The 11788-nt window shown below is 32.1% G+C and overlaps 2 protein-coding genes across 2 annotated transcripts; both read left to right on the top strand.

The window, feature by feature from the left end:
• Positions 1-1231: 1231 nt before the first annotated feature.
• On the top strand, positions 1232-2914 carry LOC134694109 (uncharacterized). The gene has a single exon (XM_063555104.1). The coding sequence runs from the start codon at positions 1232-1234 to the stop codon at positions 2912-2914; it is 1683 nt and encodes a 560-aa protein (XP_063411174.1).
• Positions 2915-6824: 3910 nt separating this feature from the next.
• Positions 6825-10270, top strand: LOC134694108 (uncharacterized). Its single transcript, XM_063555103.1, has 2 exons — positions 6825-6875; positions 8658-10270. Exon 2 carries the CDS (start codon positions 8708-8710, stop codon positions 10268-10270), a length of 1563 nt encoding a protein of 520 aa, XP_063411173.1. The 5' UTR covers positions 6825-6875; positions 8658-8707.
• The last annotated feature ends 1518 nt before the right edge of the window (positions 10271-11788 follow it).

Raw genomic sequence — 11788 nt, 5'->3', positions numbered from 1 at the left:
TAAAAACATAACAAGTGTCATTGAAATTGAAAGGATATAATCATGTCCCTTAAGACTTGCATTCGTACTTCAATGAGAACTTGAAAATGATATTATATATTAGCAGTCATGTACGGACAAGCAACAACAATAACTTACAGAACTTTGAAAATAATAAGAATTAAATTATTAATAGTGAGAATGTTTGTTCAAAACAGATAATTTATTCACTGCGACAAAAATATTTGATAATCTAATTTAGAAAAGTAATAGAACTTTTTTCTTCATTTGTTACAATAACGATTATTTGTTTGATTGGTGCTTAGGTGCTTTAGCCGTATTTGGCACTACTCTTTGGCATTTTTGGTCATCAATGATTTCATCTTTGTTTGGCTGTCTTTGGTATTTTGACCTGAGCGTCACTGGTCAGTCTTATATAGACGAAACACGGAGCAACAAAAGCAATTTCAACACATCACTTTTCCTTAAAATGTTCTGACCAAGTCAGGAAAATGGACATCGTGATATTATAGTTCGTTTCTGTGTGTGTTTCATTTTAGTGTTCTGTTGTGTCGTTGTTCGTTTATATTTGATATGTTTCTCTCAGTTTTAGTTTGTAACCCGGATTTGTTTTTCTCTCAATCGATTTAGGAATTTCGAACAGAGGAATAATACTGTTGCCTTTATTTAACATTATTATCATCACTTTTAGCTATTTCGTGGCGATCACAGTTTGCTTTTATTTCGCTTCGATTTTGTTGTAATGGGCCCTACTTTTCAATCTTGAGCACATTATTTGAGGATATGATTAAACTTCATCTTATATTCAATACTTTAACTTTTTTTATAACCCACAAGAAAACGTCTAAGTTATCTTACTTGTTTTTAACATGTGAGATAAACTTTTTTTAAGACAGGTGAAAGATACAAAAAAAAAAATGGACAAAATACTCATAATTGGAAAATAAAAAAAAACTTTCATGAATTGAAAAAGTCGAACAGACGGACAACAATAGACTAGATGATATCAGGTGCCCCAAACGTGGTACGCAGACCCTGCTCTACATGTTGTGATAAACCATAAGGTATTATTTTTTTATTTAAAACAATCTGCAATTTTCAAAAAAAATATATATTCAAAAACCTAAGACAGCACAATCCAATATGCATTTCAAGTTGAAAAAGGATAGCCTCAAATGAAGATAAATACACAATAATTGAGCTGTTGTGTCTCTCCTTTTTAGATTACAAAATGACTTCCAATACAAATGTTTGTGGAATATGTGCACTTCGACAGATAATGAAGACACCTGAACACTGGTGCTCGGAATGCGAAGAAGCTCTTTGTGGTGAGTGCAAAGATCATCATAAATTACTGAAAGCCACCCGAAGACATGAACCCATACCAATTTCAAGTTACAAATCTCTTCCGCCTTTTATAGCTAACATACAACAATCATGTGTCTTTCACAATGAACAATATCAAATATATTGCAATGAACATACAAAACCTCTCTGTCTTCAATGCATCAATGATCATAGTAAGTGCGACGTTACGTCTCTTGAAAAGGTCACCAGAAACGTCAAAACCTCTGAACAATTTCTAGATTTAGAAACAAGGCTGAACGACTTATTACAAAACATTGAAAGAATACAGAAAAACCGAGAGGCTAATGTGACTGACATTGAAAAAATGAGAGTGCATAATGTTAAAGAAATCAAACAGATAAGAGTTGACATAAACAATCATTTAGATAACCTTGAGAAACAAATTCTTGAAGAGCTTAGAGAGAAGGAGTACCAATGTAAAGAGAGTATTCAGAAAGTTTTGCTGCCGGTCAAGGAAAGAGGATCTATAATAACTCAATGTCAATTGAATTTCAAAAGAATTAAAGATTATGCATCCGATCTTCAAACATATATTGGAATGAGAGACCTCGAGGTCACGGTTTATGAAAATGAACAATATTTGCAGTCGTTGGTAGAGGGTTTAGAGCATCTTGACTTAGTGTTCAAGGTTGACACAAGTTATCAAAGTATTTTAAACAACCTTAAAAGTTTTGGATCAATTGAAATGAAAAAGTGCATAAGCGATATTGAGTTGACCAGAGCGAAAAATAAGCAAGCACAAATACAAGTAACAGCAGCCAGGAAGTCCGTACAAGATGTGAAGTTAGTTCTGAAGAAGCAAATAATAACGAACGGAAGGGTAGTACGGGGTTGTTGTATGTCAAGAAATGGAGACGTTTTGTTCACTGATCATTCCTTGAATAAATCGCTCTACGTACTTAAGTCAGATGGAACCCTTAAATATAAGATGTCGGTTGATCCTAGTAACGGGTTTGATATAACATGTGTCGATGATAAAAATGTTGCTGTTACCTCGGGATATTCAAAAGATAAGACCGGTATTGACATTATAAACATTGAGAACCGAAATAAAATAAAGTTCATCAACCTTCCAGGTTGTTCATATGGAATCACACATGATCACGACTCGCTGTTCGTCTGTGTAGAAAAACGTGGTATATATAAAGTGAAAAGTGTGGATTATACTACCTCTCACTTGATCAGTTGTAAATTACCTTGGGGATCCTACGTATCAGTATTCAACGGCAATATATACTATACTGACTGTGTTGATCACAGTGTAGCTTGTTGTGATCACAATGGATCACGTGTTTGGACTTTTAAAGATAATTCAGTTTTGAAAGAACCGAGAGGAATCACTGCCGATAATGAGGGAAATGTGTTTGTTGTTTGGGAACAGTCGTCAACTGTAGTAATTATATCAAAAGACGGAAAACATCACAAGGAAATCTTGACCAAAGGGGATGGTGTCCTTTATCCAACCGCTATTTTCTTTGATAAACAGAAAAAGAAACTTCTTGTTACAAATCTAGAGAGTACTGTCTTTCTCTACAATGTTGCGTAAACGTGTTTGAAATCCTAATGACTGACACAACCCACAGTTAACAAGTCACTTATTGTTGCAAATCACTAGACATCCGCTTTCCTTTACAGTGCCGTGTAATACAATTGAAATCCAAATGACTGACATAACTATTTATCTGGATCTTTTTTAAAAATATAACGCACTCTACTTTTTTTAATAAATGTATGAAATCAGGAGTTGGTGGTGTCTCAATGATTTTGCATTAAAATGAAATTTAATAAAATAATGATCCGTTATACTTTACATCACTCACAGAAAAAAAAACAGTCAACGAGTACTTCGTTGTGTTTGCTTTTTAGTTGTGTCCAACTGCAATTATTTGATATATATATCACTGTGGACAACAATATTAGCATATAGATTTATGCTTTGAGTTTTCTAGTTTGAACTGTTTTATTGTGTAATTGAAGGGCCTGTAATAGCTGGTGATGCGGTTTTGGTTTTGCGAGACAACGAAACGAACGAGTTCAAAAAGGAATAATATTGTGCTGATCAACTGATATTTTACAATATAAATATACAGACAAAGCGATATTTCTATTTGCTTTATTGAGTAGTGTTTTTCGTATTTTGCATAATAGAAACAAGTATTCTCTTAGTTTCACCGGCAAACTGGAAGAGGACTTGATAGGTTTAATCGAACTTTTCAACGTTGGTTCATACAATATGACGTCGATAATATGTTCGGGTCAAAGTTTTTAAGGCATTACAATGCCGTGATATGCAATTTGAATGAGAGCTGAGCAGAGTGTTATAGAGAATTGGGAAAAAGCTATTAACGCTGAGGTGAGAAGAAAAAAGTACAGGTTACGATCCCTTTTAGGGGGGATTTTTAGAATCAGATCGAAACTAACTAATTTGATGTTAATCAATGTATCATTAACAAAGACATGTTTTAGCTCAAATATCCGTTTCTATGATTTTATATCAAATGTATAATGCGACTTTTAGTTTTGTATTTAAATGATTGGAAACAAACTCAAAGTCACGATATCAATAAGGTATATAATTAAGTAAAAAATACAGATGAGCTCGATTATAGACTGTTGAGCAGAAGTTTTGACAAGTTATAAAATTTGCAGAACAAAATAAATATAGGAACAAGAATGTGTCTCCAGTACACGTACGTCCCATTCGCACTATAATTTTCTATGTTCAGTAAACAGTGCAATCGGGGTAAAAATTCTAATTTGGAATTAGCAAGATCATAGCATAAGGAAACATATATATTGAGTTTTAAGTTGATTGGACTTCAACTTCATAAAAAAAACCTCGACCAAAATAATTTTTAACCTGGAGATGAACGAACGTCATACACAAGAATGAACGACATTTAATTTTTTACATTAATCAGAACACGTGATATGTCATTGAATTGGTATATCGTATAAATAGTTATCATTGATTTCAACGGGAAACTTTTATACACTGTTATAATTTGTAATATATCTTTTTTTACCTTAAATGTGATAAAAAAAACTTAATAGCAAGTGAACTTTTAGAAGGATTTCCAAATATAATTCTTGAAAAGAAATAATTTTAAGTCAGCGTTTACTGTTGTCAATGGCCATTGGGAAATAGCATTCATATTATTTCTTTTCCCTCTATGTTTCTAACCTACTGAGGGATGAACAGAGTGTTATAGACAATGGAATAAAAGCTATCAACGCTTTTTAGAATCAGATCGAAACTAACTAATTTGATTTTAATCAATGTATCATTGACAAAGGACGTGTTTTTTAACAGACTGTTGGCATTCCAATGGAAACAAATTGTGCCCCTTTACTTGTCGACTTGTTTCTTTATTATTATGAGGCTGACTTCATGCAGGAATTTCTTAGGAAGAAAAATAAGAAGTTAGCGATATCCTTTAACTCTCTTTCCGCTATATAGATGATTTTCTTCCACGAAATAATTCAAAATTTGGTGCAACTATGTGGAACGCGTCTATCCCATCGAACTAGAGATAAAGGATACTACAGATACAGTTAAGTCGGCCTCATATCTTGACTTACATCTATAAATTGACAATGAAGGTCGGTTGAAAACAAAACTTTACGACAAAAGAGATGATTTTAGCTTTCCAATTATGAACTTTTCATTTCTAAGCAGCAACCTTCCAGCAGCACCTGCATACGGGGCATATACCTCCGAATTTATACGATATTCCCGAGCTTGCATTTTCTATCATGATTTTTTGTGATAGAGGGTTGCTGCTCACAAGGAAGCTATTAAACCAAGAGTTCCAATGGTGAAGTTGAAATCATCCCTTCGTAAATTTTACAGACGACATCACGAGTTGGTTGGTACCGTTATGGAACAACCGTTTCACAAATGATATCGGATATGTTCCTTACGTCGTAGCTACAATCCCCTTACATTTCATGAATGTGACCTACCAAATTAGACTATTTACCAGATTTGTTATCACATAAGCAACACGACGGGTGCCACATGTGGAGCAGAATATGCTTACTCTTCCGGAGCACCTGAGATCACCCCTAGTTTTTTTTATGGGGTTGGTGTTGTTTATTCTTTAGTTTTTTTTATGTCGTGTCATGTGTACTATTGTTTGTCTGTTTGTCTTTTTCATTTTTAACCATGGCGTTGTCAGTTTATTTTCGATTTATGAGTTTGACTGTCACTTGGATATCTTTCATACTTCTTTTTAATTGTAGTTATTGTACCTTTGATTTTAAAAAAAATCATAACAATTCCTTGTTTCGTCACAGTAAATTTTTCCATAGCAGATAAGATTGAAAAATTATGAAACAAAATGATATCAAGAACTTTCTTTTTTAAAACAATGTTTTCTGTTGTTAACTGCATTTTGAAATGCATACTTTAAACCTCCGTTCGACAGATGTCGTATGTACAGTTTACAAATGAATCGACAAAATAGAAAGGTTGACTTTATAAAAGTTAATGCTTTGCTCACTTTCATTATTTAGAAATAAAAAGTTGTAATTGTTATTGAAAGTTTTATCGAATTTTAAGAGATTTGATACAGAAAATGTATCAAAATGGCTTATTTTGTTCATGAATTTAATATACCGTCCATGGCCATGATATATTTCGATAAAAAAAAAATAAACAATATAATATCACAGATACATTTAAAACCAATGTTATGTCAATTTACTAAAATTATGATGATTTAATTGAAATAGACATACGAGATGGCATGTGTCATAATAAATAATATCTCGGTGAGCAATTTTAAAGTATCAGAGTTTTTATAAAAAATAAATCTTAAAAAACTTGGGTTATCTCGCTTGGAAATGTCCAATATTCTTGAACATGACGGACGCACAGACGAGAAGAAATAATGCCCCTCTACTTTCGTCATTTGGGCATTAAATTACCAAATTCAAAGGTAATTTCAAGGATTGAGATCCATTAGAACCATAAAGATCGAAAAACCTGGTTTTATAACTAGTCTAACATCCCAGTTGTATGAGAAGTGTTTATAGTTTTGATTAATTTATAAAAGTATGCACACAAACCAAACAGAAAAAGTAGGTACGTGTGACAATAAATAGGATCCTATCGTCATAACTGATTAAACATACACCATACAATTATAACAGAATTGCCTAAAATATCCAAACAAACAAACAAATGAAAAATTAACATAGTGGAAAACCCAATTGTAAACTTAAACCATAAGAACATACTAAGTTCAAATATCAAATATTGACCTCACAAGATTTCTGGTAAAAATTAATATATTTCGCTGTATCATATGACTTTTTTTCCTCCTTGGTTGCCGAGTAATTTAAATCATAAACTATCCTATTTAAACACATCAAATTAAAGCACGCCAGGTTACCGCGTACAAGATAAAAATATCTCGCTGTTATGTGACCTTTTGTCTTCCTGGTTTAGAAAAGATGGTTGATTACATTTGAATTTTTGTTTATTTGTTTCCTAAATTTAGGTAAGATTGTTCTTATTTCTATTGTATTTGATATAGGTGTGCTTTTTTGTTGTTAAATCTATTTCAATATATTCAATATCACTCTAAAATACTAACTAAAATTTATTTCCAAAACGAGTCAAAACATGCATTATAAATGGTACGAAATAAAAAGGAACTGATTTTGTGACAACACAATTAATGGGTTTTAATACTTATAAATACTGGTTCTTTCAAATTTGTTTTAGCATCATACAAATAATCTTATTAACAGTTCATAATCAAGAAATATCTCCCACATATTAATATCATTATATGGGTCAATCGCCCGAGGTCAATCGTAGAATACCTTATTTAAGTATACTGAACATCCATCGTAATACAAAATGAATTATAAAAGTCTGATTTTTAAAAATAATTTACTCGAGAATTGAAAATAAACTTATTGATTAAAAAACTGAAAACAATAATCTCTATGAGATAGAGATGATTGTGAGTTATGTGCTCTGTGGTTATGTGATAAAAAAAACCCACTGCTTTTGTTTCATCAGATAAACATGTTGTTGATTATTAATGTGTTAATGTCGAACTGAAATAAAATTAGCAATAGAGACCAGATAAGTAATGATTAAGAGTCGGCATTTATCTTCCAAGGATCCCACAACTAAAAATTTGAATTATAGTTATTTTATTTGAATATGAATTTATCATCCGTTACGGCTTTGTACGTTTATTCCATTGATTTAGTCGAAATTATATAATCCGTTCTAGTTCTATCAACCATCTTAAATAGTTTAACAATGATCGGTTATTGTATGCTCTACTGCTTTGTAAAACTTGTTTTAAATTCATTTATTGTTATATGTAAACGATATCGTTATGTATGTATTTGATTTTAAACTCTTTATTATAATTAAAATTCCTGTTTTGTTAAATTTTTTTCACCTGACGTTGCTTTACATTTAATTTTAAACTTGATTTATCCCTAAGTAGATTTCGACTATTTCATAAAAAAAATTAAGAGGGTGATAGTTTTCTTCTTAAATGTTGTTTTGTTTATGACATGTGAAATAAATTGTCAATACTACCCGTAAAGGGTATATGTAATTTCCACAATATTATAAAACAGATATCATTCAAACATTGTAAATGTAATTCACAAGTCGATAAGACAGCCTTAAAAAGGCAGAAAATAATCAAGTAGAGCTTTTTAATTCACAGGAATTGTACAACAAACCAGATTTATATTGATTAAGGTGGTATGGGTGTCTTTCGCCTTCTTGGATTATAAAAAAACGAGAACCGAAGTTCCAGATTTTCTGTCAAGTTAGCAAAATTTGATGCAGAAATGCAGATATTTAATGTGAATTTTCATTTAAAAGAACTGTTTTATAAGAATATAATTTATAAATATTAATATTTGTACAATTGTAGATTATTTTTTGTTGTTTTCAAATCTTTTTGAATTGGTATGTTAAGGGAAGGAAACTTTAAAACAGTGCATTTTCTTAAGGAATCTACAAGGAATTTTTTCAATTTTGTATTTTAAAAAACACACGGTGACCCTACCTTTTCTTTTATGTCTGAAATATCACTTTTTTAATTCATTTTACAATTCTATCATTGTGTTTAGTTTCTAATAACAAAATGGTGTTTTTTTCCTGCATCCAAAATTTGTAATTTTGTGACATACTGTAGCTTGAGAAAATGTATGGAGACCTATCGTTATTATATTTTTGAACATCTATCAATAGATACCACGTTTTGTCAAAGTATGAACATATTCTATCATTTTTATTTTAGACTCCTATTCCACCTTAACATCTCTTAAATTGATTTCTTCAGAGATCACAATGGCTTCTAATACAAGTGTATGTGGGATATGTGCACTTCGACACATTACGACAACATCCACAAACTGGTGTCAACAGTGTGAAGAAGCTCTCTGTGATGAGTGCAAAGAGCATCATAAATTACTGAAAGCCACCCGAAGACACGAACCTATATCAATTTCCAGTTACAAATCTCTTCCGTCGTTCATAACTGACATAAAACAATCATGTGTCTATCACAATGAACAATATCAAATGCATTGCAATGAACATGCGTTACCTCTCTGTCTCAAATGCATCAATGATCATAGTAATTGCAACGTCACTTCTCTTGAAAAGGTAACCAGCAACGTCAAAACATCGGGACAATTCCTGGATTTAGAATCAAAGCTGAACGATTTATTACAAAACATTGAAAAAGTAAAGAAAAATCGAGAGGCTAATGTGACTGATATTGACAAAATGAAAGTACAACATGTTAAAGAAATTAAGCAGATAAAAGTTGAAATAAACAATCATTTAGATAACCTTGAGAAACAAATTCTTGAAGAGCTTAGAGAGAAGGAGTACCAATGTAAAGAGAGTATTCAGAAAGTTTTGCTGCCGGTCAAGGAAAGAGGATCTATAATAACTCAATGTCAATTGAATTTCAAAAGAATTAAAGATTATACATCCGATCTTCAAACATATATTGGAATGAGAGACCTCGAGGTCAAGGTTGATGAAAATAAACAATATTTGCAGTCGTTGATAGAAGCAAAAGGTTTAGAGCATCTTGACTTAGTGTATAAGGTTGACCCAATTCATCCAACTATTTTAAACAATCTAAAGAGTTTAGGTTCAATTGAAATACAAAATCGCAATAGTGATATTGTGTTGACAAGGGTGAACGATAAGCAAGCACAAATACAAGTTGCAGTAGCGAGGGAGCCCGTTATCGACGTGAAGTTAATTCTGCAAAAGAAAATAACAACTGATGGAATGGCAGTAAGGGGTTGCTATTTGTCAAGAGAAGGAGGCTTTTTGTTCACTGATCATGCCTTTCATTCTCTGTACGTAATAAAATCAGATGGAACCCTGGAATATAAGATGTCGGTTAATTATAGTAATGGGTTTGATATAACATTTGTTGATGATAACAATGTTGCTGTTACATCTGGAGATTCACCAATGCAAGCTGGTATTGACATTATAAACATTGAGAACCGAAGTAAACTAAAGTTCATCAACCTTCCTGGTCCGTCATATGGAATCACACGTGATCACGACTCGTTGTTTGTCTGTGTTGAAGGATGTGGAATGTATAAAATAAACACTATGGATTATACTTTCTCTCGCGTTATCAGTTGCAACTTACCACACAGTTCCTACGTATCTGTATTCAACGACAAGATATACTACACTGACTGGAGAGATGACAGTGTAGTTTGTTGTGACCGTAACGGACTTTTAAAAATGATTCAGTTTGGAAAAAACCGAGAGGAATCACTGCAGATAATGAGGGAAATGTGTTTGTTGTTGGAGAAAGGTCGTCGAATGATGTCATTATATCCAAAGATGGAAAACAGCACAAGGAAATCCTGACCATAGGGGATGGTCTGTGTAAACCAACCTCTATTTGTTTTGATAAACATAAAAGAGAACTTCTTGTTACAAATCTAAAGCATACTGCTCTTCTCTACAATGTTGCGTGAATGTGATTGAAATACAAACGATCAACCAAACGAACAGTAGACAAATATTCGCAAATTACTTGGCAACCACTTTCCTCAACAGTGTTATTTAAATAATAATTGATATTATTATGGCTGTTTATGACAAGTACCAAGACACTTTCTTGGCAACTGCTTCTCTTCAGTGCAATGTAATAATTTTTTTTTTTTTAATTTTAATTTTGTAAATAATAAACACTAAAACAAATTAAATTTTGAATAACAAATGTCTGAGATTTTTCAAGGTCCTAATATTTTCGTAATAACTTAATTAGAGCCAAATTACTGTTACCCGTTTTAAAGCCGAAATAGTATCAAAGTATAATCAGTAAGTCTAACATTTCTGTCTATACTGACAAATATACTACACTTACAAAAACAAAAATCAATTGAGTTCCATTCATTTAATGTGATTGTAATTGCTCAATGTTTTTTCGTTTTTAGGACAATTTTAGTCCGAAGGACATCAATAAAGACAATAAAGTAACCGAATTATGTTGCCTGTGGTCATTATATCAAACGATGAGGAGCATGAAAAGACAATGTTGACAAAATAACACGGTAATGCACTTGAGCTTAACATACTGTCTTTAACAATGACAATCTATAAAACCGTATAGAAAAAAGTTAAAATGACCCTACATGGTTATTGATAAAGTAAAATGAAAACAACACGTTTAATGATTGCAATGTGTCCGAAACGCTTTTCTGGATTTACCTTCATCAGGAACGCTCAAAGCCAAACATTGGAAATCCAAGGATGTATAAGTACCGTAACCGTTGAAGAGCTATATGACAAAAAAACTAAACTTGATAGCGAAATTCATTTCAAGTCAACTTTGCCTGAGGGAGTTCAAACCTTAGTTTCTTAATAATTTCAAAATTTATAAACATACAATTTTAGAAAAGTTTGTTAAATCCTGTCAGTACCGAATTACTGACTACTGAGCTAATAACACCCTAGGAGTATAAGTGTGTATATCTCAGATATTTTACATTTACGTCATTTTACTGATTTTTTGTTTTGCCAAGTCGTTTTCATATAACACTAAGAAGATGTGACATGATTGCCAATGCAACAGCTCTCCACAAGATAACAATTAAAATAGAAATTAACAATTCTCGGTCAAACTCCTGCATTCAACGATGAGCAAAACCCATACTGCGTAGTAACTACAAATATGATACTAGTATAGGGGTAAAGGGGAGGGTTAAGATCTCAAACAACATGTTTAACCCAGCCACAATGTTGCGCCTGTCCCAAGTCATGAGCCTCTGGCCTTTGTTAGTCTTGTATGATTTTAAATTTTAGTTTTTTGTGTATATTTCGATGTTCAGTATGTCGTCTATTATCATTGAACTAGAATACAGTTTGTTTAGGGGCCAGGTA

The sequence above is a fragment of the Mytilus trossulus genome, chromosome 13, assembly GCF_036588685.1.
Source record: "Mytilus trossulus isolate FHL-02 chromosome 13, PNRI_Mtr1.1.1.hap1, whole genome shotgun sequence".
NCBI lineage: Eukaryota > Metazoa > Mollusca > Bivalvia > Mytilida > Mytilidae > Mytilus > Mytilus trossulus.
Note: the sequence above shows the minus strand (reverse complement) of the source record. Positions and strands in the feature narration are given on the sequence as shown.

Bases quoted from the DNA above. Each gene is read 5' to 3' on its own strand.
- LOC134694109 (XM_063555104.1), top strand. From the start codon at position 1,232: ATGACTTCCAATACAAATGTTTGTGGAATATGTGCACTTCGACAGATA.
- LOC134694108 (XM_063555103.1), top strand. From the start codon at position 8,708: ATGGCTTCTAATACAAGTGTATGTGGGATATGTGCACTTCGACACATT.